Below are 26,036 nucleotides of genomic sequence, written 5' to 3' on the forward strand. Positions count from 1 at the left end.
CCGGAGGAATACGTGGCTGGTTGATCCTAGGTCTTTTGCTACGAAGGTTTGCCTTTGTCCATGCCTTCGCACCGTGGGACGCAGTCGTTGCATGTTTTTTTTTAACTCTGTTACGAACCTCTCTGTTGCGTCGCTCTATCTTTTAGCTTCCTCTTCTAGGAACTGTCCGGGCAGCCGTAGTCCTTTTCCGTATGTAAGCTCCGCGGGTGTCGCGTCTAGGTTTTCCTTGTACGCTGTTCTCACCCCCATTAGGATGACTGGTAATACCTCGACCCAGTCGGTGGTTTCATGGCATTTGATGGCGGCTTTTAATTGTCTATGCAGCCTTTCTACCATGCCATTTGCTGCGGGATGGTACGCAGTTGTCCTGATGTGCTTCATGCCCGTGATCTTGGCCAGTTCCCTAAACGTCTCGGATTCGAATTGCCTTCCCTGATCCGTTGTAATTCGTTCTGGTACTCCGAATCTTGCGATCCATCCGGTGAATATGTGTCGTGCAATGGTGTCAGCTGTGATGTTTTCCACCGGGATTGCTTCCGCCCATCTTGTGAATCTATCTATTATTGTCAGACAGTATTTATAGCCCCTTGATGTGGGTAATGGACCTACGAGGTCCGTGTGGATGTGCTGGAATCGTCCCGTCGGAGTTTGGAAGTTTCCTACTCCCGTCTTCGTGTGCTTGTTCACTTTGCTCTTCTGACATGCTATACAACTCTTTGTCCATCTCTTGCAGTCTTGCTTCACGTCTGGCCATACGTATCTTTGTGTGACAAGCCGCATAGTTGTCTTGATTCCTGGGTGCGCCAACCCGTGTAGGCTTAGGAATGCTTGTAGGCGATACTTTTGCGTGACAAAAGGTGTACTATTTTCTGTGCTCGTGTCACAGTATAGCACGTTTCCTGTCACTGGCAACTGTTTGGCTTCTAACCTCAGACTTGTTTCTTCATCGTTTCTGTATCTCTCTAACTCTTCGTCCTTTTCCTGATCTTTCGCCAGCTCTTCTAGGTCGACGCTCTTTGTTATCGCTTCGACCCTTGACAATGCGTCTGCTATGACGTTGTCTTCCCTTGGGATGTGACGCAGGTCCGTTGTGAATTGTGCTATGAATTCTAGGTGTCGAGTCTGTCTTGGTGATGTTTTACGTGGATCCTGCGCGAAAGCGAATATCAGTGGTTTGTAGTCTGTTAGTACGGTGATACTTCGCCCTTCGATCATATGCCGGAAATGTTTGACTCCCGCATAGATGGCCATTAGCTCCCTGTCGTACGGGGAGTACTTCCTTTGTGCCGCGGTTAGCTTTCTACTGAAAAAGGCTAGCGGTTGCGTTTGCCCGCCTTTCTCCTGTTGTAGTACCGCTCCGAGTGCAGTGTCCGATGCGTCCGTGACTAGCGTAAGTCTTGCTTGCGCATCTGGATGGACTAACAGTGTGGCCTTCGCTAGGCTGTCCTTACTCTTGTTGAACGCTGTTTTCACGTACTTTGTCCACTGGATTCTCTCGTCTTTCTTTTTCTTTGGGCCCTTGAGTAGTTCGTTGAGTAATGTTTGTTCCTGGGCTGCTCTTGGAATAAACCTCCTATAGAAGTTTAGCATCCCTAAGAACCTTCGTAGCTGCTTCGTTGTTTCGGGTAACTTGTATTCCCGTATGGCTTCTACCTTCTCGGGTAGTGGCTGTATGCCCTGCTCGGACACTTTATATCCCAAGTATTTTACTTCCTTGCTGCCGAACGTACACTTTGCGGTATTTATCTTTACTCCGAAAGTCCGTAGTTTTTCGAATAACTGCTGTAGGTGTCGTTCGTGTTCTTCTGGGGAGTTAGAAGCTACCAGAATGTCGTCGATGTACGCGTGGCAAAATTCCATTCCCCGTATTGCCTCGTCGATAAACCTTTGGAAGGTTTGGGCTGCGTTTTGTAGCCCGAAAGGCATGTATAAGTATTCGAATAGCCCGAAAGGCGTCGTGATTGCCGTCTTCGGAATGTCTTCTTCCCTAATCGGGATTTGATTGTATGCTTTCTCAAGATCAATCGTAGTGAATATTTTCCTCCCGTGCAGGGCTTGCGTGAAATCCTCTATATGTGGTACGGGGTACCGATCAGGTACTGTGCGGTCGTTAAGCCTTCGGTAATCGCCGCATGGCCTCCACTGCGCGGTTTTCTTGGGTACCATATGTAATGGCGCTGCCCAGGGGCTCTTCGACGGTCGGATGATGCCTTCCTCTAGTAGTAGTTGAAACTCTTGTTTTGCTGCCTTCATTTTCTCGGGATCCAACCGTCGCGGCCTGCAGTACTCAGGTGATTCGGGAGAGGTTTGTATATGATGTTCTACTTGCACTTCCGTTTTTCTTTTCAACCCGGGTCGTGTTAACTCGGGGTATCGTTCTAGGATCTCGTGATACCTAGTGCGTTTGGCTACCGTTTTTACGGAAGCTATGCTGTCCAGCTTCTTGATGCCTTTGGCTCGCCAGCCGGTTCTTCCGTCTATTAATACCGCCTTGCGTAGGTCCGGCAGTAGGTGGTAATGTGCAAAAAAATCCGATCCAATGATAGGGGTAGTTACGTCCGCTATGACGAATCTCCATGTAAGAGCTCGACGGAGTCCGAAATCCGGCTGTAGAGTGATCTTCCCGTAGGTGTGAATGGTGGATCCGTTTGCCGCGAACAACTCGTATTGTTCTTTCCGGGCGTGCTGGCATCTTCTCTCCGGGTAGACGCTGATGTCGCTACCTGTGTCAATTAAATATTTAGTTCTACTCTTTCTATCTTGCATGAATAAGCGGCAAGGGTTCGGGCTACCTTCACTGGCCGCCATCAGTGAGAGCCCGATTCGTTTCCCCTTCTCTTCTGCCACTGGCACCCATATTCGCATTTCTGCGCTTCATTTTTAAATTTCTTGTGATAGTAGCAGATAAAATTGTTTCTTCGTTCCCGGACCGGCGTACGGCTTCTATTCCTTATGCTGCTTCTTTTTACCGATGGTCTGCGACCAAACTGTGTGGTCAACGCAGCCACTTGCTTTGTTAATATGACAATCTGCCTTTCTATTTCGTTTCCGTTGGAGGGTACTTGTTGGCTGGTAGCGGCTACCGTTAGCGTATTTCCGCTTATTTCTACAATCTTGTCGGCTTGTTCTGCCACTTCGTCGAGCGGGTCCTTATGCCGGCTGGCCAATACGACTTGTAGTTGTGACAGTAGGCGGCTCAACCATAGCGTTCGTAGCAGCTCTTCTGGTACCGATGCTCCTGCCAGGGCCTTGAGATGTCGTAGAAATTGTGTGGGCTTGCGGTCGCCGAGTTCTTCGTGTTCTAGTAGCTGCCTAATCTTCTGCTCTTGCGATATAGTTAGGCGCTGGATCAGTAGTCTCTTGAGTGCTACTGTCAAGGCCTCTCGCAGGTTTTCGCCCGTCGTGTATTTCGGCGTTTCCCGGATGTAGGTGGGATGCGAATAAAGAAGTGCGCTCGACTCGTTATATTGTTTAAATTAAATATAACTAATTTATTCTCTCAATACTCGAGAGATCTGCACGACCTCCGATGTACAGCGGATCGGCAATTTACAGTTCACGCGCAATCTATTGTGACGACTGACTCGCCCGATCGAGATCGCGGTTTTTATATCCTCGATCGCGGGTCCGGACCTCTCGCGAGATCCTTTGTCTCGACGCTTTTTTTAAACGCGAGTTCGTTACCCTCAGCTACCGTTAGCCTTGGCGGTATGACGTCGTATATAAATATTGTCGAAATTCAACGACCTGCCCGACTGTTTATCGCTTTTGTTAGACGCCGCGACTTTCCGTTTTTACTTTTGTTAGACGCCGCGACTTTCGTTTTTACTCGCGGAGTTTTTAATTTATTATAAATTCTGCCGGTCAGTTACCGCTTTAATTATGCTCAAACAGCTACGTACTTGTTCTCCGCCGGCGGATTCTTGATGAGATCTTTGACTTTTAGTGTATATCTGGCCTCGAGCTGGGACATTGAGCAGACGTACTTAGTGTTGTCCAAGGTAATTCCACATAGCAGGAACTGGCTTTCCAGTTGAGCGAACCACAGATCGGGCTCGTCCCGTATCATAGCCGGAATCCTCATGCCTACTCGGCTTACTTGTGTCTGATCGGCCACGCTGGCCGCTATTGAAGTCGTCATGACGCCGTTCTATCCTATCACGTCGGGGTCACCATTTTAGGTATTGTTGTACGCTGGGTAGGATAGAACGTTGGCTTATTAATAGAAGAACGTATTTTTTTCTATATACAGTATATTTACAGATCTTATCTATATACACTATGTTTGAGTTCGTTTAAATCGCACCTACTGGTGCTTTTACAAAAGAACGCTTTAGCGCGTTACAATCTCCTTTCGCGATACGAAATGTGGGGTGCGGTGAGCGTAACCCTTATGGGCCCCCACTTGTCATCGCCGGGCAGGATCGGAGGCTGGGCTTCGGAGGATGATGTCGTAGCCCAGGGATCACACTAGACTCCACTTTCAGTGACCACTGGGGCGTGTTGGATAGCCCTCTCAGTGGTACTGGGTCCGCACTGGACTCCTCGCTCTATCCGCACCGGTGGTGTTGGTGGGATAGGCGAGAGTAGCGTGTTAACTTGATTCCACCGGGGACTGGTATAGCGCCAAACGCGTATGTCTCCCGGTGCTAGATAGGTCCTTGGTGGCCTCGTTAAGCGTGGAGGCGTGAAGTTAGCCAAAGGTGGTTTCCACTCAAGGAACTGGAAATGCGTATGACGAGGTGGCTTCTTCAGTCCCGGTGGTCGCAGTCCCCGCTAGCGGCTGCTGTGGCGGGAAGACTTCCACTGATAAGATCTTCGGCGTCCTTGCTTCCTCGACAAGCGGTGATGGAGGGCTGTCGGGAACGGTCTCCGGTGTGAGTATGGACCTCTTTTTTCGGCGACTCCTCCGAGTCCGTTTCTGCGGAGTCCCTGTATCCAGACTCTGACTCTTCACGGCCGGTGGTAGCGGCATACGTCTTCTCTCTCTGCTTCGCGGCAACGATTACTGCCTCGTCTCTCAGTTCGGTGTGCGTCGGCTGAGCACTACTTCGTATACTGCGAAGTGTGCGTCTATTCGAGCACTACTGACTGTATTCAAAAAGCGATCTCCTTATCGGGTAAGGCGATATCGCAAGCTCCCTCGGTGCCGCTTATATAGCGGTCCTTGCCGCATCTGACTCTCGCGAAAGCTTTTCGTCTTTCGCGACGCCTGGCGGCCGCGGCTGTTATCATTCGGGACCGGAGCTTTTCTCCTACCGAGCTTCCGGGCCTTCCGGCATACGCTCGTGTACGCCGGGCTGCATCTGTTGTGGCGCGCCGAGTGCCAATTTACCGGATTGTCATCTCGGTCGCCACAAGTATGATTATACAATATTCTTTTACAAGCTAATGTATAAGAACGTCTTTGCAGTATATCTGAAATAAAGTGAACCGTCATTCCCAAATAACTCTTATTGCGACATGACCAAATATCGGTAGTTAAACAAATATATAGTTGGTTATCTAACAATTTTTTTAATTTACTTTTTTGTGGCATATAAACTATTTATCTCGTTATTTAAAACGCTCTTTCTAGGTAAAATTTTATTATCTTCCTGGTTGTCTATTAGTCCACAAATTAAAGCTTTAAATGATGGTTTGTAAATAGTACTTAGAGGACGCATTTCTTCAATTAAATATGTTAAAATTAAATTATGTATCTAAAAAAAAGAAACTGTTTGGAACGAAATTAAACGCGCTTATTTTTCGTTTCTGTACACCTGTGCGAGAGATCCGCGGTGGCTCGCTTTGTTGTCGAGCTTCGGCACCGAGCGAATATTTAGATCGCTTCGGCCGCCCTTGATCGAGTTATCGCCGGATTGCTCCGGTTTTGGCGAGAATCTTGTTGTCAAGACGGAGCGGTCTGGCGGCCGACCCTGGGCGGCCCGGCGAGCGGAGAGGGTCTCTCGACCGGGAAGAATTTCCCGATCGATCGACGGACCAGCCAGTCGCACCAGCACTCGCGAAAGATCAAGATAATTGTAGCTTATATTGTTATCTTTTTGAACTTTCGCTTCAACTTAGGCTGTCGCTTGCAGCAAAAAGAGAATACGACGCGAAGCCGTCGCGTATCGCGCACCAAAAAACTAATGTAAATAGTCTCGTTGTAAATAAATTGTGCTCGTCTAAATTTAGATTTTCAGTTTATTGAATTCCCGACTTATTCTCAATTTCTCGCGTCCGCCAAAAAAAGGGAGAAATCGCTTTTCTCTTCGGTGAAAAGCCGGATTAATTCGCGGAAAAACTGCGCCGATTTCTAGTATTGAACATTGGTTCTTCGAGCCGGATTCCGAGAACGTGAATTAGCGACTGTGTGCAGTGCCGTGTGTTAGCCGAAGAGAAAGAGAATGAGCTTGGAGCTCGACGGTCTTGTTCGCGCCCAGGGCGAACTGCTTGGTCGGATTAGTCGGGCCTACGACAATCTGCGGAAGTCGGGCGCGGCTAAGACGACGCTCGAGTTGTTGGAGGCGCGTCTGAGTGGCCTTGAAAGCAACTGGTCAAAATTCGAGGTCAATCACCAAAAGATCCTCAGTTCTATAAAAAAGGACGAGGATCTCGACTATCTCAAGCAAGGAACATTAGCGACCGCCGAGGAAGCGTTCCTAGACCAGAGAGCAATCTTCTTGGATCTTTTGCGATCCTACAAGGCCAAGGAGAAGGAGACGGGAACAAAGGAGACGGAAGGGGCTAAGGCTGCATGCCGAGCTGCGCGAACGCAAATCCAGGTGCCGACCTTCTCCGGGAGGTATGAGGATTGGCCAGCTTTCCGGGACCTGTTTTCTTCGGTCGTCATCCACGATAAAACGTTGTCGCCAGTGGAGCGGCTCCACTTCTTGAAGACGTCCCTGAAGAGTGAGGCCGAATTACTAATCCGTCACGTTCCGGTGACGAACGTGAACTTTGAACGGTCGTGGAAGCTTGTCACGGACTATTACGACAAGCCCCGTCATCTCGTCCGCGCGTATCTCGACAATTTTCTAGCCGTGCCAAAATTGAAACGCGAATCAGCTGAGGATCTCCGCCAGCTATTCCACACGCTGCGTTCGACCGTAAATTCTCTCGAGAGTATTGGCCGGCCTATTTCGAGTAGCGAGGATTTGTTCGTGCACCTCGCCGTCAATTTGCTCGATCCGCAGACGCGCCGTGAGTGGGAACGAACAATAAACGAATCCAACACACCGCCGGAGTACGCGACTCTGGAGACGTTTTTAAAACGCTGTCTCCACACGCTGGAGGCAGTCGCCGTGAATAAAACCGAGAACGCGATCTCGCGACCGGCCGGTGCCGCGGCCAAGCAAACGCGAAACCACGCTGCTCGAAAAACGGAAGCTAAGCCGGAGAAAAAATCGGGCCGCTGCGCGCTCTGCACCCGGGATCATTTCCTTCTTTTCTGCGAGGAGTACCGGAGGAAGAGCCCTGCCGAAAAACTGGCGGTGGTCCGTGATCGCAAACTGTGCCTAAATTGCCTCGGGCAGCATCAGGTCTCGGCGTGCGAGTCGAAAAAAAATTGTGCGGCGTGCGGCTCGCGCCACCATTCGAGCGTTCACGACGTGTGTCGCGTGGAGGAGGCGTGCGCTACGAGTCAAGCGGCGGGCGGTTCGCGCGCGCGAGTATCCGCCGTATTGTTGGCGACCGCGCGGGTTTTGGTGGCCGATCGCTTCGGTAAGCAGCACCTTGTTCGCGCTCTGATCGACCAGGGCTCCGAGTGTTCCATGGTTTCGTAGCGGCTCGCGCAGCGGCTGAGAATAGAGCGAGCTCCCGCCGCCGTCTCGGTCTTCGGTATCGGTGGCAACAAGGCGGCGATGTCGCATTCCTGCGTGCAGATCTCCGTCTCCCGACGCACGAGCGGCCCGGCTCTGCGCGTGAAGGCCTTCGTGCTTCCCCGGTTGACGGCTTACGCCGGGAAGCTGGATTCACCTGTCGGACCGTGGCCTCATCTTCTCGGGTTGGAGCTGGCCGATCCCGAGTACGCCGCCTCGGACGCCGTAGACCTCCTATTCGGCGCGGAGGTATTTGCTTCGATTATTCTGCCGGGTCTGAAGAAAGGTGGCCCGTCGCATCCGGTTGCTCAAAATACAAGCCTCGGCTGGATATTGTCGGGTCAGATGGGCGATTCGCTGCACGCCCACCCCCCGCGCTCCTTTCAATGCCGGATTGACGACGAGCTTATGAGCCTGGTGAGAGGCTTCTGGGCGCAGGAAGAGCTGGGTGCTGATCGGTTGACCCCGTCGGCAGAGGATGAATCGTGCGAACGTCACTTTCGCGAGACGCACTCTCGCGCGCCCGACGGCCGGTATCGCGTTCGACTGCCCTTCCGGCTCCCACTGCCCGACTTTTCCGGTACCAGGCGGCTGGCGTTGCGGATGCTGGAGCAGACCGAAAGGAAGTTTCGTCGCGACACGAAGTTTCAAGAAGCTTACCGCGACTTCATGCAACAGTACGAGAACCTGGGGCACATGACCGCCGCGTGCGACGACGCCAATGCGACGAGCCAGCCGTGTTATCTCCCGCACCACGGCGTGCTGCGGGAATCTAGCGCTACCACGAAGCTGCGGGTGGTTTTTAACGGCTCGGCCCTCGGATCTTCTGCTGGATCCTTAAATCAGTTTCTCATGACTGGTGCGAACCTACTGCCTGCTCTGGCAGACGTACTTCTGCGGTGGCGACGTCATCGATTCGCCGTGGCGGCGGACATTGAGAAAATGTACCGCCAGATCGAGGTCGACTCCCGCGACCGCGACTTTCAGCGGATTCTTTGGAGGGGCAATTCGGAGTCGGAAATTCGCGAATTCCAGCTGAATACCGTGACGTACGGGCTCTCCTGCGCCCCGTTCCTGGCGATTCGCACCCTTCGGCAGCTGGCTGACGACGACGGTACTGCTTGGCCGTTGGCGGCAGCAGCTTTGATCAACGACACCTACATGGATGATGTCCTCACCGGGGGGCCGACCATCGAGGCCGCCCGGGAAATTCGGTTGCAGCTTACACGACTCTGCAGGGCGGGCGAATTCCCCCTGCGAAAGTGGTCGGCCAGCGATCCGGCGATTTTGGACGGCATCAGCGACGAGGACCTGCTACGTCGAGAGCCACTTTGATGGCTCCCTTCCGAGGGGCACCTCACCTTGGGCCTTCGGTGGCTCCCATGCCGCGATGACTTCTCCTTCGCCGCTCCGCGGCTGCTTCTTGAGGTTATTTCGCGACGTTCCGTGTTGTCGCTCGCGGCACGTATGTTCGATCCGTTGGGCTGGCTGGCTCCCGCCACTTCCTTGGCGAAGATTTGGATCCAGTCGACCTGGCTTTTGGGCGTCGACTGGGATGCGCCCCTCCCGGAGGCGCACGCTCTTCGCTGGAGGTCGTTTCACTCAGAGATGTCGATCCTGGAGAACATTCGTGTGCCGCGATGGATGGGCTGCGAGGAGGCCGAGACGACGTCAGTCGTCCACGGTTTTGCTGATGCGTCGGAGCGAGCTTTCGCCGCCATCGTGTACTTGAGGTCCGCGGCCCCCTCCGGCGAGGTCAAGGTTCGACTGCTCGCAGCCAAGACGAAAGTCGCGCCCCTGAAGCCCGTTACGCTGCCCCGACTTGAACTGTGCGCTTCCGCGCTTCTCGCTAAATTTGCCGCACATTTGCGCGAAGTTTTATGTTTAAGAGAACCTTCGGTCCTCTGGTCGGACTCCACAGTAACGCTGGGCTGGATCCAGGGTCATCCAAGCCAATGGAAGACGTACATCGCCAACAGAGTCAGCGAAATTCAGACGTCGGTCCCTGATGCAATTTGGAGGCACATTCCAGGCCGCGACAATCCGGCGGATTGCGCTTCAAGGGGCCTCCTTCCGGCCGAGCTGCGGGATCACGGGCTCTGGTGGACCGGTCCCTCCTGGCTGTGCCGAGCTCCGGAGGAGTGGCCCGCACCGGGAAGCGCCGCGGAGCCGTCTGACCTGCCCGAGCGTCGGACTTATGCTCACGTATCTCGTGCCAGCGACGCGGGAGCTCCCGAGGACGAGATGTTGACGCGCTTCTCGGATCTGAGGAGACTCTGCCGAGTCACTGCGTGGTGCCTTCGCTGGCGCTCTCGGAAAATGCCGACGACCTTGAAGCCCGCCCGGCTGAGGTTCCTCACCGCCGAGGAGCTCAAAGAGGCCCGACTCCGCTAGATACGAACCGTGCAGCGTTCGCACTTCTCCGAGGATCTTGCGTCGCTGGGGTCCGGCCGGCCGGTGGCGCCCCGCGGAGGGCTCGATAAGCTCAGTCCGTTCCAGGACGACCGAGGACTGCTGCGGGTGGGCGGCCGCTTGGCGAACTCCGCTCTTCCGTATGATCGCAGGCATCCGGTGATCTTGCCGTGCGATTCCCACTTGACCCGGCTTGTGGTGGAGGCCTGTCATCGCCGCGTCTTGCACGGGGGCGTTCAGTTGACCCTGAGCGCCCTCCGTTTAGAATTCTGGGTTCCTCGGGGGCGATCCTTAGTTAAAAGAGTATTATTTCGTTGCGTGACTTGCGTCCGTTGGCGCGCATCGTCCCCTCAACCGCTGATGGGAAACCTTCCCTCTCCCCGAGTCACCCCTTCGCGTCCCTTCCTCCATACGGGTTTAGATTACGCCGGGCCCGTCTGGCTCCGGTCCGCGAGGGGTCGAGGGCAGCACGCGAGTAAAGGTTTTCTCGTCATTTTTGTCTGCATGAGCTCGCGAGCCGTTCACTTGGATGTAGCCTCCGACTATTCGGCCGACGCGGTCGTGGCCGCTTTACGTCGTCTTATGGCTCGTCGGGGCGTTTGTCACACTATCTATAGCAATTGCGGGACGAACTTTGTGGGCGCGGATGCGCAACTCCGTCAATTGTTTGCCGCGAGTCATCGGGAAGCGCAGCGTATGGCCCACCTGGTGGCCGGCGATAAAATCCGGTGGCGATTTAACCCCCCCGCGGCGCTGAACTTCGGGGGGTTATGGGAAGCCGCGGTCAAGTCGGCTAAGCACCATCTGAGAAGATTGATCGGAGAAAATCGGTTGACTTTCGAGGAGATGTCAACTCTCCTCGCGCAAATCGAATCATGTCTAAATTCGCGCCCGCTCGCCGCCCTCTCGGATGATCCGGCTGACTTGACCGCCCTTACCCCGGGTCATTTCTTGATAGGCGAGCCCTTGTTAGCGATCCCGGAGCCGTCGCTGTCTCCTGAGCCGGCGAGTCGCCTGTCTCGCTGGCGGCTTTTACAACAGATCAAGGACCATTTCTGGGACCGTTGGTCCCGCGAGTACCTGCACTCGTTGGCCCACCGGCCGAAGTGGACCAAGCAATCCGAGGAAATTTAAGTTGGACGTCTCTGCTTGCTCCGGAGTGAGGCGACGCCTCCTACTCGTTGGCCCTTAGCGCGCGTCGTCGAGCTAATCCCGGGTAGCGATGGCCCGATTCGCGTCGTCCGCGTGCGAACCGCGACCAACGAATTAATTCGCCCCGTTAACAAACTTGTACTATTACCCGATAGCGAAAAATTCGTGGATTGAGGCAATTGTATTTGAGCTCTTGCTCGAGATCGAGTTGTTTATTTTTTTCTTTTTTTTTGTTGATGAATTTTGTCTTGTAAAACGATGGAATGTTAATTTGTTCCTTCCTATAACGCCTCGCTTAGCTGCTCGCGCGCCGATTCCCCGTTCGGGAAAGGCGGGCGGGGTGTTCGGAACGAAATTAAACGCGCTTATTTTTCGTTTCTGTACACCTGTGCGAGAGATCCGCGGTGGCTCGCTTTGTTGTCGAGCTTCGGCACCGAGCGAATATTTAGATCGCTTCGGCCGCCCTTGATCGAGTTATCGCCGGATCGCTCCGGTTTTGGCGAGAATCTTGTTGTCAAGACGGAGCGGTCTGGCGGCCGACCCTGGGCGGCCCGGCGAGCGGAGAGGGTCTCTCGACCGGGAAGAATTTCCCGATCGATCGACGGACCAGCCAGTCGCACCAGCACTCGCGAAAGATCAAGATAATTGTAGCTTATATTGTTATCTTTTTGAACTTTCGCTTCAACTTAGGCTGTCGCTTGCAGCAAAAAGAGAATACGACGCGAAGCCGTCGCGTATCGCGCACCAAAAAACTAATGTAAATAGTCTCGTTGTAAATAAATTGTGCTCGTCTAAATTTAGATTTTCAATTTATTGAATTCCCGACTTATTCTCAATTTCTCGCGTCCGCCAAAAAGGGAAATCGCTTTTCTCTTCGGTGAAAAGCCGGATTAATTCGCGGAAAGACTGCGCCGATTTCTAGTATTGAACAGAAACAATTTATTTATACAAACTATTTCTATATTAATAATAATAATAATAAATACTAAACATTAAAATATATCAAATATATGTATGTTTAATAGTATGAATAATATGTACCTTTTTTATAGTAATAGGTGATAACTTTCTTTGCAATAAAGTCACAATTTCTTGTTGCATACTTATCTTGAGTTTATTTTTATTTTCTAATCTTTTTAATTTTATTTGTTCCATTAAATAAGGATGCACTCTCTACAAAAAAGCAAGAGAATAATAGTAATTAGATATTAATATTTAATATACACTAAAACAGATTAAATTATAAAAATAGTTACTTACATTATAATGACTGATAAAGTTTCCTGTTGACGTTCTTGAACTACTTATAGTTTTGGGACAATTTTTACATAGTGCTACAATTTTCTGTTTGGTAGAATTTGTTATTTTAAAATACTCTGTTAATATAAATGGTAGCTTGGAGAAAAAGGTAGAAACCAAAGTAGGAGTAGAATCCAAAATAGAAACAGAGGTTGATGCACAGTTTAAATCTTCATTCTCTTTGTTATTCATATTGATATCCATATCGTTAACTTCAGATGAGATTATGAAGTCTGTATTTTGTTCTTGAATAAGAATAATATATTTTAAAATTTTAAACAAATGTAAGTTCACAAGAATAAAATTCATATGTTAAAGAAAAATACGATTAATAACAAGCAATTATTTAACTTAGATGACAAAAATAAATTATTTTTCTTTGCTATATTCTTTAGTTTCATGCTGCATGCAAAAATGTATCAAATAATTATGACTATTATTCAAAATATTTATGCCGGCTAAAGTCAACAATTAACCTAACCAAAAATTTGATCAAGTATCAATAGTATCATGGAAAATAATATACATACCTTTATCAATAAATTTTTGCATTAAATATTTTACCATTATTCACCGGCTACGATAACGATAAACTGTTTAAAATTATTGTTTTGTCGGTGGTGCAAAAACTGTAATTGCATTTAAAAGCTTAGAAGACACGACACGCGACACGTAACTGACGCAACACGATTAAACAAGCAATTTATGTTTGACTCACATGGCCCACATGGCCAGTGATGCCAGGCTGTGGGTTTTTGCAGCACGCCGGTGGTGGGGATGAGCTCCGCACACCAAGCCAGTACGGTAGACAGCACACGAACGTGCCTCTGGCTTGGTGTGCGGAGCTCATCCCACCACCGGCGTGCTGCAAAACCCACAGCCTGGCATCACTGCCACACATGGCCCACATAAGGAGGGAATAGCAGAATCAACGGCATTGGTCGATTTAAAATAGCCAACTACAATGCCAATTGACCTAACTGCAAATGACTATGCAACTTTTAGTAAAATTTTGTTTAAAGCAATTGAAACCTAGTTAAAAAAGGCTGAATTCTGCTAAATGTTCTGTAATTATTAATTAAATTGAATTATTATTTTAGATAATTTAAGAAAGATAATGCATTTTCTAATCTAGATTAAAGATGTATACAGTATATTTTATTATTATTTAGATAGAGATAAGATTAATAAATTGTTCTATCTAGATGATTATCTAGATAACTTTATCTAAATAACAGCAAACACTGGTAGTTACTCGGTATTGTAATCAGGATCCACTAGAAAATTTTTTCAGGCAAATTCGTAGTCATGCAGCACGATATAATAATCCGATTCCGCGTAATTTTGAAGAATCGTTTATAACTTTATTAATTGGTAATATGAAATTTATGTCGTTTGCCGGTGGCAACTGTGAGATAAAAAACGATGGACATATGTTATCTTTGTTACAACAATATTTAGATGATTCGCGTATTAACATTTTAAATAATAATGATACAAATAACGAGTTGTTTGATGTTATTTCTGAAACTAACACTTTAGATGAGTCAATTATCGCGTTATTTGAACATCCGGATGTCATAATCTCATTAATATTAAAGCAACTTAATAATTGTTCTCTTTATAAACATAGCGCCAAAAGTAGCGAATTTTCAGTTAGCGCAAGGTTATTTGTAAGTGCAGTTAACAAATTATTACAAAATAGATGTTACTGGCGTAATTTGAGTAAAATGTTATTATCGCATTTCGAAAATTGGAATTATGTATTAAATTGGTTAGAGTGTATAGAACATAAAATCGAATTTTTTAAAACTATGGTTCGCGTAATTGTTGCCTGTAGCATTACATCGTAGTGTGAATACAAAAATAAATTTATTTATTTAGATGATGACAATGTAGATTCAGATATTATAAAAAATGTTAACAATATTACACTTTTGAGACAAAATTTTATACGTAATTCTAATACAGATTTAAAATTAGGAAAAAAACGATTACTGTTAAATTATAAATATTTGGAAAGAAAAAAGAAGTGTTAATATTTATATTCTTGTAAAAATTTTTTGTATTATATGTATATATATTATTATAATGTAAGTTTGTATTTTGTATGTCGAGTGTAAAACACGAATATTTAGTTTAGCCAATCACGTAGGCAGGATTCTTTTACTTCACATCATTATCTGAAGAAGTCATGTTTTCTCTATAATCTATTAGAACCTGAGAAGGCATGCCTTCAGATTGGAATGATGTCAAAGGAAAGATGTAACGTCTTAGCGAAAGCAGGACATGTCACATCTGAAAAAATATGTAGTTGTGTGAATACAGGGATAATTGGCTTTAACCACAAATGTATCATCAGAAAACAACGATGATACACGGTTGAGTACATTATCGTTGAATGTTCATTTAAATGTTCAAATTTATTGCCATAATTTTATATAACATTATCTATAATTGTTAGTTGTGCTATTTGGCTTTTTAATGTGCTTTTTATGTGTGTATACTTGTATATGTATAAGCGTGTATAATTTATATTAAAATTTATTGTGCATGTATAACTACAGTGTTGAGCGGAAACTCATTTGACGCGGGCTTTAAAGCCCTGTGGCCTGAAGCCACGAGCAGGCAAATACATTTAGACCCCGCGCCGCGACTACCATCGTTCGCCTAAGATTTGCGCTGTCCCGTCCATAAGTTAAATTACGCGGGCCGACCAACCGCCCGCGGCGCGTAGCGCGGATCTACACAACACGTAACATGGGCCGCCCAACCACCCACACCGCGCACCACCACCCGACCGCTCGGGAGTGGGGGCCCCCCACTCTCGGGCCCACGGGTATATAAGCTGCCTCGAGCACAGACAAGGCACCTTTTCCACGCTGGGGAGCACCCCAGTAACCGATCCTCCAGGACTTGAGCGCTCCCAAGTTTTTCTCGACCGGGCTCACCCGGATTTCGAAACCGACTTCGCTCCGCAAGACTCGGGCGCTCCCGAGCCTTCCTCGACCGGGCTCTCCCGGCCTCCGACACCGTTGCCTCCGAAACTCGGGTGCCCCCGAGCCTTCCTTTGACCGGGCGCTCCTGGCCTGCCTCGACACCGTTGCCTCCGAGACTCGGGCGCTCCCGAGCCATCCTCCGACCGGGCGCTCCCGGCCGTCCTCGATAACGATACCTCCGAGACTCGGGCGCTCCCGAGCCTTCCTTCGTCCGGGCGCTCCCGGATCGCTCTCTCTCGCCGACCCTGCCCTGTCATTCAGCCTCGTAGGCAAATTACGCCGCCGACTCGCGACCGCGGAGCCTGACCGACCGATACGGCCTGAACGGCCTACCTTGTAACCGGCGCCACCGACTCGCGACCGCGGAAACTGTTCGATCGATACGGCCTGAACGGCCCACCTTGTGATCTGCGCCGCCGACTCGCGACCGCGGAGACTGTCCGATCGATACGGCCTGAACGGCCCACCTTGTAACCTGCGCCGCCGACTCGCGACCGCGGAAACTGTACGACCGATACGGCCTGAACGGCCCACCTTGTAACCTGCGCCGCCGACTCGCGACCGCGGAGACTGTACGACCGATACGGCCCGGACAGCCATCCCGTCCCCACGGAATTGATACACGTAATACGGCCTAAGCGGCCCGGACTGCTTTCCGCGTCAATCCAGCCCCCGGCGAATGTTGTTTCATTTACTTTTAGTTCCATTTATGCCATTATATTATCTGTTTTCTTTACGTTGTAACGGTGCACCCGGCGATGCACCGTTCCGGCCACAACAACGGCCGGCCGCCGGACACAACACCGTCCGGCGGGGACCCGGGGCGCGGTGCGCCGCAAACTTTATATTTTAATACACGCCGGAATAGCACGGCAACGCATAGCCGTTCCGCGGCTAAGTCCATCCGCGGACTTAGCCGAGCGTCCTCGAGCGCCGCCGAACCGCGCCGTCGACGTCGAGGCCCGTCGTTTCCGAGCGCGCCGCATCCCGGGGCCTCGGCGCCACGCGTCGGGACACGTCACGTACCCCGCTGAGCCCCGGCAACCCTGCGCCGTCACTTTATAAAAGTTGACGCCAGGATTCAGCGGGACCGTCCTGATCCGTTCGCTCTCGAGCGAACATCCGATCCTAGAGCACGAAACCACGGGGTGAAGCGATCTTCGTCTCGGCCAGGAGATCCTGGCGCTCACGATCCTCTAGTTTCGAACTCGGACCGAACGCACGACTAGCTCGTGGAGTGGAGCGCACTCCGCCTCCTTCGAGGACTCTCGATCCTACGTCTGCGGCACGGAAAGACTCGAAACGCATTTAAGATCCCGTCGCACCGTCGTGATCCACGGGGTGGAGAGATCTCCGCCTCGGCCAAGAACTCTTGGCTAGCGACACCGGTCAAGGTGCATCCTGCTCAAGCGCATTGCGTCCTCCGCAATCCACCGACGCATAGAAATTTCATACCGCGCGCTAGATCCCTCCGTACCGCGATCAATAGTACGGCGGGCCCCGCCCGTCGTTCCGCACCCGCGCCCCGCGTACCGCCGGTCCGTCCGACAGGTTCGATCGCGAGATCTACGATCCGCGCCGAAAACCGCGCCCACTGTTCCGCGCCCGCGGCCCGCGTACCGCCGGTCCTTCCGCCAGGACCGATCACGGGATCTACGATCCGCGCCGAAAACCGCGCCCAAGGTTCCACGCCACCCACCGCGCCTCACGTGGGGCATCCGCGACCATCCGCGAATTTACACCTCGCGAACGCGTTACATCGATCCGCGATCGAAAGGGCCGACGCGCCCACCAGCGAATTGTATCCGCGTCGCACATTTATTATCTTTATCTTGTTACCACTCTGTATATATACATCGGCGCCGCTTGACCAAGCGGACGTCGTGATTAATTAATAAATAGTCTTGTTGTTACTACATCCGTCTCGGTGCATTCTCGATCTCGCCTACTCGAATCGCCTACTCGTGCGTCCCGACGAGCGTCCCGGGCTCGCTGGCCCGACATTCGAGACCCGCCGCGAAAGCAGGTCGTTTCAACGTTATTTCTTTTGTTCTTAATCAAGCATAATAAATCATTTATTTTTACGTTAACCACGTCTCGGTTCCTTTCACTCGTACCCTGGCTTCCGACGAGCTTTCCGGATCCGAAATTACCGTGTTACAGCCCTTTAAAACACTTTTTTTGAAATATTGTTCGGACGCCTGTAGACCGAGTTATGAGAGTTTAAAGTTTTGAAGAAAATGCCGCAAAAAGAAAAAAAACTAAAATCTAAGTATCTCGCGTTCTAGTGAAGCTCCAGTGTTGAGCGAAAGCTCATTTGACGTGAGTTTTCAAGCTTTTTAAATCGCTTTTTTAAAATATTTTCCAATGCTTGTAAACCAAGCTATAAAAGTTTAAAGTTTTTTAAAAAATGCCGCAAAGAAAAAGAAACTAAAAACTAAATATCTCGCGTTCCAGTGAAGCTACAGTGTTGAGCAGCTCATTCGACGCGGGCTCTCAAGCCCTTTAAAACACTTTTTATATTGTACAGACGTTTGTAGACCGAGTTATGAGAGTTTGAAGTTTTGGAGATATTTGACATTTTGATAACAAAAATTGATCGTTGATAACTCGGTCCAAAGACATCGAAAAAATATTTTTAAAAATGCGTTTTAAAAGACTTGAAAACCCGCGTCGAACGCGCACATATTTCAAAGAAAGCGATTTAAAGGACTTGAAAGCCTGCGTCGAATAAGCTTCTGCTCAACACTGTAGCTCTACTAGAACGCGAGATATTTTGTTTCTAGTTTTTGTTTCTTTTGCGGCATTTTCTTCAAAACTTTAAACTTTCATAACTCGGTCTACAGGCGTCCGAACAATATTTCAAAAAAAGTGTTTTAAAGGGCTTTAAAGCCCGCGTCAAATGAGTTTCCGCTCAACACTGTAGTTATACATGCACAATAAATTTTAATATAAATTATACACGCTTATACATATACAAGTATACACACATAAAAAGCACATTAAAAAGCCAAATAGCACAACTAACAATTATAGATAATGTTATATAAAATTATGGCAATAAATTTGAACATTTAAATGAACATTCAACGATAATGTACTCAACCGTGTATCATCGTTGTTTTCTGATGATACATTTGTGGTTAAAGCCAATTATCCCTGTATTCACACAACTACATATTTTTTCAGATGTGACATGTCCTGCTTTCGCTAAGACGTTACATCTTTCCTTTGACATCATTCCAATCTGAAGGCATGCCTTCTCAGGTTCTAATAGATTATAGAGAAAACATGACTTCTTCAGATAATGATGTGAAGTAAAAGAATCCTGCCTACGTGATTGGCTAAACTAAATATTCGTGTTTTACACTCGACATACAAAATACAAACTTACATTATAATAATATATATACATATAATACAAAAAATTTTTACAAGAATATAAATATTAACACTTCTTTTTTCTTTCCAAATATTTATAATTTAACAGTAATCGTTTTTTTCCTAATTTTAAATCTGTATTAGAATTACGTATAAAATTTTGTCTCAAAAGTGTAATATTGTTAACATTTTTTATAATATCTGAATCTACATTGTCATCATCTAAATAAATAAATTTATTTTTGTATTCACACTACGATGTAATGCTACAGGCAACAATTACGCGAACCATAGTTTTAAAAAATTCGATTTTATGTTCTATACACTCTAACCAATTTAATACATAATTCCAATTTTCGAAATGCGATAATAACATTTTACTCAAATTACGCCAGTAACATCTATTTTGTAATAATTTGTTAACTGCACTTACAAATAACCTTGCGCTAACTGAAAATTCGCTACTTTTGGCGCTATGTTTATAAAGAGAACAATTATTAAGTTGCTTTAATATTAATGAGATTATGACATCCGGATGTTCAAATAACGCGATAATTGACTCATCTAAAGTGTTAGTTTCAGAAATAACATCAAACAACTCGTTATTTGTATCATTATTATTTAAAATGTTAATACGCGAATCATCTAAATATTGTTGTAACAAAGATAACATATGTCCATCGTTTTTTATCTCACAGTTGCCACCGGCAAACGACATAAATTTCATATTACCAATTAATAAAGTTATAAACGATTCTTCAAAATTACGCGGAATCGGATTATTATATCGTGCTGCATGACTACGAATTTGCCTGAAAAAATTTTCTAGTGGATCCTGATTACAATACCGAGTAACTACCAGTGTTTGCTGTTATTTAGATAAAGTTATCTAGATAATCATCTAGATAGAACAATTTATTAATCTTATCTCTATCTAAATAATAATAAAATATACTGTATACATCTTTAATCTAGATTAGAAAATGCATTATCTTTCTTAAATTATCTAAAATAATAATTCAATTTAATTAATAATTACAGAACATTTAGCAGAATTCAGCCTTTTTTAACTAGGTTTCAATTGCTTTAAACAAAATTTTACTAAAAGTTGCATAGTCATTTGCAGTTAGGTCAATTGGCATTGTAGTTGGCTATTTTAAATCGACCAATGCCGTTGATTCTGCTATTCCCTCCTTATGTGGGCCATGTGTGGCAGTGATGCCAGGCTGTGGGTTTTTGCAGCACGCCGGTGGTGGGGATGAGCTCCGCACACCAAGCCAGAGGCACGTTCGTGTGCTGTCTACCGTACTGGCTTGGTGTGCGGAGCTCATCCCCACCACCGGCGTGCTGCAAAAACCCACAGCCTGGCATCACTGGCCATGTGGGCCATGTGAGTCAAACATAAATTGCTTGTTTAATCGTGTTGCGTCAGTTACGTGTCGCGTGTCGTGTCTTCTAAGCTTTTAAATGCAATTACAGTTTTTGCACCACCGACAAAACAATAATTTTAAACAGTTTATCGTTATCGTAGCCGGTGAATAATGGTAAAATATTTAATGCAAAAATTTATTGATAAAGGTATGTATATTATTTTCCATGATACTATTGATACTTGATCAAATTTTTGGTTAGGTTAATTGTTGACTTTAGCCGGCATAAATATTTTGAATAATAGTCATAATTATTTGATACATTTTTGCATGCAGCATGAAACTAAAGAATATAGCAAAGAAAAATAATTTATTTTTGTCATCTAAGTTAAATAATTGCTTGTTATTAATCGTATTTTTCTTTAACATATGAATTTTATTCTTGTGAACTTACATTTGTTTAAAATTTTAAAATATATTATTCTTATTCAAGAACAAAATACAGACTTCATAATCTCATCTGAAGTTAACGATATGGATATCAATATGAATAACAAAGAGAATGAAGATTTAAACTGTGCATCAACCTCTGTTTCTATTTTGGATTCTACTCCTACTTTGGTTTCTACCTTTTTCTCCAAGCTACCATTTATATTAACAGAGTATTTTAAAATAACAAATTCTACCAAACAGAAAATTGTAGCACTATGTAAAAATTGTCCCAAAACTATAAGTAGTTCAAGAACGTCAACAGGAAACTTTATCAGTCATTATAATGTAAGTAACTATTTTTATAATTTAATCTGTTTTAGTGTATATTAAATATTAATATCTAATTACTATTATTCTCTTGCTTTTTTGTAGAGAGTGCATCCTTATTTAATGGAACAAATAAAATTAAAAAGATTAGAAAATAAAAATAAACTCAAGATAAGTATGCAACAAGAAATTGTGACTTTATTGCAAAGAAAGTTATCACCTATTACTATAAAAAAGGTACATATTATTCATACTATTAAACATACATATATTTGATATATTTTAATGTTTAGTATTTATTATTATTATTATTAATATAGAAATAGTTTGTATAAATAAATTGTTTCTGTTCAATACTAGAAATCGGCGCAGTCTTTCCGCGAATTAATCCGGCTTTTCACCGAAGAGAAAAGCGATTTCTCCCTTTTTTTGGCGGACGCGAGAAATTGAGAATAAGTCGGGAATTCAATAAATTGAAAATCTAAATTTAGACGAGCACAATTTATTTACAACGAGACTATTTACATTAGTTTTTTGGTGCGCGATACGCGACGGCTTCGCGTCGTATTCTCTTTTTGCTGCAAGCGACAGCCTAAGTTGAAGCGAAAGTTCAAAAAGATAACAATATAAGCTACAATTATCTTGATCTTTCGCGAGTGCTGGTGCGACTGGCTGGTCCGTCGATCGATCGGGAAATTCTTCCCGGTCGAGAGACCCTCTCCGCTCGCCGGGCCGCCCAGGGTCGGCCGCCAGACCGCTCCGTCTTGACAACAAGATTCTCGCCAAAACCGGAGCGATCCGGCGATAACTCGATCAAGGGCGGCCGAAGCGATCTAAATATTCGCTCGGTGCCGAAGCTCGACAACAAAGCGAGCCACCGCGGATCTCTCGCACAGGTGTACAGAAACGAAAAATAAGCGCGTTTAATTTCGTTCCAAACAGTTTCTTTTTTTTAGATACATAATTTAATTTTAACATATTTAATTGAAGAAATGCGTCCTCTAAGTACTATTTACAAACCATCATTTAAAGCTTTAATTTGTGGACTAATAGACAACCAGGAAGATAATAAAATTTTACCTAGAAAGAGCGTTTTAAATAACGAGATAAATAGTTTATATGCCACAAAAAAGTAAATTAAAAAAATTGTTAGATAACCAACTATATATTTGTTTAACTGCCGATATTTGGTCATGTCGCAATAAGAGTTATTTGGGAATGACGGTTCACTTTATTTCAGATATACTGCAAAGACGTTCTTATACATTAGCTTGTAAAAGAATATTGTATAATCATACTTGTGGCGACCGAGATGACAATCCGGTAAATTGGCACTCGGCGCGCCACGACAGATGCAGCCCGGCGTACACGAGCGTATGCCGGAAGGCCCGGAAGCTCGGTAGGAGAAAAGCTCCGGTCCCGAATGATAACAGCCGCGGCCGCCAGGCGTCGCGAAAGACGAAAAGCTTTCGCGAGAGTCAGATGCGGCAAGGACCGCTATATAAGCGGCACCGAGGGAGCTTGCGATATCGCCTTACCCGATAAGGAGATCGCTTTTTGAATACAGTCAGTAGTGCTCGAATAGACGCACACTTCGCAGTATACGAAGTAGTGCTCAGCCGACGCACACCGAACTGAGAGACGAGGCAGTAATCGTTGCCGCGAAGCAGAGAGAGAAGACGTATGCCGCTACCACCGGCCGTGAAGAGTCAGAGTCTGGATACAGGGACTCCGCAGAAACGGACTCGGAGGAGTCGCCGAAAAAAGAGGTCCATACTCACACCGGAGACCGTTCCCGACAGCCCTCCATCTCCGCTTGTCGAGGAAGCAAGGACGCCGAAGATCTTATCAGTGGAAGTCTTCCCGCCACAGCAGCCGCTAGCGGGGACTGCGACCACCGGGACTGAAGAAGCCACCTCGTCATACGCATTTCCAGTTCCTTGAGTGGAAACCACCTTTGGCTAACTTCACGCCTCCACGCTTAACGAGGCCACCAAGGACCTATCTAGCACCGGGAGACATACGCGTTTGGCGCTATACCAGTCCCCGGTGGAATCAAGTTAACACGCTACTCTCGCCTATCCCACCAACACCACCGGTGCGGATAGAGCGAGGAGTCCAGTGCGGACCCAGTACCACTGAGAGGGCTATCCAACACGCCCCAGTGGTCACTGAAAGTGGAGTCTAATGTGATCCCTGGGCTACGACATCATCCTCCGAAGCCCAGCCTCCGATCCTGCCCGGCGATGACAAGTGGGGGCCCATAAGGGTTACGCTCACCGCACCCCACATTTCGTATCGCGAAAGGAGATTGTAACGCGCTAAAGCGTTCTTTTGTAAAAGCACCAGTAGGTGCGATTTAAACGAACTCAAACATAGTGTATATAGATAAGATCTGTAAATATACTGTATATAGAAAAAAATACGTTCTTCTATTAATAAGCCAACGTTCTATCCTACCCAGCGTACAACAATACCTAAAATGGTGACCCCGACGTGATAGGATAGAACGGCGTCATGACGACTTCAATAGCGGCCAGCGCGGCCGATCAGACACAAGTAAGCCGAGTAGGCATGAGGATTCCGGCTATGATACGGGACGAGCCCGATCTGTGGTTCGCTCAACTGGAAAGCCAGTTCCTGCTATGTGGAATTACCTTGGACAACACTAAGTACGCCTGCTCAATGTCCCAGCTCGAGGCCAGATATACACTAAAAGTCAAAGATCTCATCAAGAATCCGCCGGCGGAGAACAAGTACGTAGCTGTTTGAGCATAATTAAAGCGGTAACTGACCGGCAGAATTTATAATAAATTAAAAACTCCGCGAGTAAAAACGAAAGTCGCGGCGTCTAACAAAAGTAAAAACGGAAAGTCGCGGCGTCTAACAAAAGCGATAAACAGTCGGGCAGGTCGTTGAATTTCGACAATATTTATATACGACGTCATACCGCCAAGGCTAACGGTAGCTGAGGGTAACGAACTCGCGTTTAAAAAAAGCGTCGAGACAAAGGATCTCGCGAGAGGTCCGGACCCGCGATCGAGGATATAAAAACCGCGATCTCGATCGGGCGAGTCAGTCGTCACAATAGATTGCGCGTGAACTGTAAATTGCCGATCCGCTGTACATCGGAGGTCGTGCAGATCTCTCGAGTATTGAGAGAATAAATTAGTTATATTTAATTTAAACAATATAACGAGTCGAGCGCACTTCTTTATTCGCATCCCACCTACATCCGGGAAACGCCGAAATACACGACGGGCGAAAACCTGCGAGAGGCCTTGACAGTAGCACTCAAGAGACTACTGATCCAGCGCCTAACTATATCGCAAGAGCAGAAGATTAGGCAGCTACTAGAACACGAAGAACTCGGCGACCGCAAGCCCACACAATTTCTACGACATCTCAAGGCCCTGGCAGGAGCATCGGTACCAGAAGAGCTGCTACGAACGCTATGGTTGAGCCGCCTACTGTCACAACTACAAGTCGTATTGGCCAGCCGGCATAAGGACCCGCTCGACGAAGTGGCAGAACAAGCCGACAAGATTGTAGAAATAAGCGGAAATACGCTAACGGTAGCCGCTACCAGCCAACAAGTACCCTCCAACGGAAACGAAATAGAAAGGCAGATTGTCATATTAACAAAGCAAGTGGCTGCGTTGACCACACAGTTTGGTCGCAGACCATCGGTAAAAAGAAGCAGCATAAGGAATAGAAGCCGTACGCCGGTCCGGGAACGAAGAAACAATTTTATCTGCTACTATCACAAGAAATTTAAAAATGAAGCGCAGAAATGCGAATATGGGTGCCAGTGGCAGAAGAGAAGGGGAAACGAATCGGGCTCTCACTGATGGCGGCCAGTGAAGGTAGCCCGAACCCTTGCCGCTTATTCATGCAAGATAGAAAGAGTAGAACTAAATATTTAATTGACACAGGTAGCGACATCAGCGTCTACCCGGAGAGAAGATGCCAGCACGCCCGGAAAGAACAATACGAGTTGTTCGCGGCAAACGGATCCACCATTCACACCTACGGGAAGATCACTCTACAGCCGGATTTCGGACTCCGTCGAGCTCTTACATGGAGATTCGTCATAGCGGACGTAACTACCCCTATCATTGGATCGGATTTTTTTGCACATTACCACCTACTGCCGGACCTACGCAAGGCGGTATTAATAGACGGAAGAACCGGCTGGCGAGCCAAAGGCATCAAGAAGCTGGACAGCATAGCTTCCGTAAAAACGGTAGCCAAACGCACTAGGTATCACGAGATCCTAGAACGATACCCCGAGTTAACACGACCCGGGTTGAAAAGAAAAACGGAAGTGCAAGTAGAACATCATATACAAACCTCTCCCGAATCACCTGAGTACTGCAGGCCGCGACGGTTGGATCCCGAGAAAATGAAGGCAGCAAAACAAGAGTTTCAACTACTACTAGAGGAAGGCATCATCCGACCGTCGAAGAGCCCCTGGGCAGCGCCATTACATATGGTACCCAAGAAAACCGCGCAGTGGAGGCCATGCGGCGATTACCGAAGGCTTAACGACCGCACAGTACCTGATCGGTACCCCGTACCACATATAGAGGATTTCACGCAAGCCCTGCACGGGAGGAAAATATTCACTACGATTGATCTTGAGAAAGCATACAATCAAATCCCGATTAGGGAAGAAGACATTCCGAAGACGGCAATCACGACGCCTTTCGGGCTATTCGAATACTTATACATGCCTTTCGGGCTACAAAACGCAGCCCAAACCTTCCAAAGGTTTATCGACGAGGCAATACGGGGAATGGAATTTTGCCACGCGTACATCGACGACATTCTGGTAGCTTCTAACTCCCCAGAAGAACACG

At 47.2% G+C, this 26,036-nt stretch overlaps 6 protein-coding genes across 6 annotated transcripts; 5 read left to right on the forward strand and 1 right to left on the reverse strand.

Moving 5' to 3' along the window:
* Positions 1-2,807: 2,807 nt before the first annotated feature.
* LOC139106696 (uncharacterized) lies at positions 2,808-4,141 on the reverse strand. The gene is made up of 2 exons (XM_070663633.1): positions 3,903-4,141; positions 2,808-3,453 (listed from the first exon to the last, which is right to left on the reverse strand). The coding sequence occupies exons 1-2, from the start codon at positions 4,139-4,141 to the stop codon at positions 2,808-2,810; spliced, it is 885 nt and encodes a 294-aa protein (XP_070519734.1).
* A 2,248-nt stretch (positions 4,142-6,389) lies between these two features.
* LOC139106697 (uncharacterized) lies at positions 6,390-7,766 on the forward strand. The gene has a single exon (XM_070663634.1). It carries the CDS (start codon positions 6,390-6,392, stop codon positions 7,764-7,766), a length of 1,377 nt encoding a protein of 458 aa, XP_070519735.1.
* Positions 7,767-7,844: 78 nt separating this feature from the next.
* LOC139106698 (uncharacterized) lies at positions 7,845-9,137 on the forward strand. The gene has a single exon (XM_070663637.1). It carries the CDS (start codon positions 7,845-7,847, stop codon positions 9,135-9,137), a length of 1,293 nt encoding a protein of 430 aa, XP_070519738.1.
* A 132-nt stretch (positions 9,138-9,269) lies between these two features.
* Positions 9,270-10,196, forward strand: LOC139106699 (uncharacterized). Its single transcript, XM_070663638.1, has one exon. It carries the CDS (start codon positions 9,270-9,272, stop codon positions 10,194-10,196), a length of 927 nt encoding a protein of 308 aa, XP_070519739.1.
* Positions 10,197-10,718: 522 nt separating this feature from the next.
* On the forward strand, positions 10,719-11,348 carry LOC139106700 (uncharacterized). The gene has a single exon (XM_070663639.1). The coding sequence runs from the start codon at positions 10,719-10,721 to the stop codon at positions 11,346-11,348; it is 630 nt and encodes a 209-aa protein (XP_070519740.1).
* A 12,343-nt stretch (positions 11,349-23,691) lies between these two features.
* Positions 23,692-25,025, forward strand: LOC139106701 (uncharacterized). Its single transcript, XM_070663640.1, has 2 exons — positions 23,692-23,930; positions 24,380-25,025. The coding sequence occupies exons 1-2, from the start codon at positions 23,692-23,694 to the stop codon at positions 25,023-25,025; spliced, it is 885 nt and encodes a 294-aa protein (XP_070519741.1).
* The last annotated feature ends 1,011 nt before the right edge of the window (positions 25,026-26,036 follow it).

This window comes from Cardiocondyla obscurior, linkage group LG11, assembly GCF_019399895.1.
Source record: "Cardiocondyla obscurior isolate alpha-2009 linkage group LG11, Cobs3.1, whole genome shotgun sequence".
In the NCBI taxonomy this organism is placed as follows: domain Eukaryota; kingdom Metazoa; phylum Arthropoda; class Insecta; order Hymenoptera; family Formicidae; genus Cardiocondyla; species Cardiocondyla obscurior.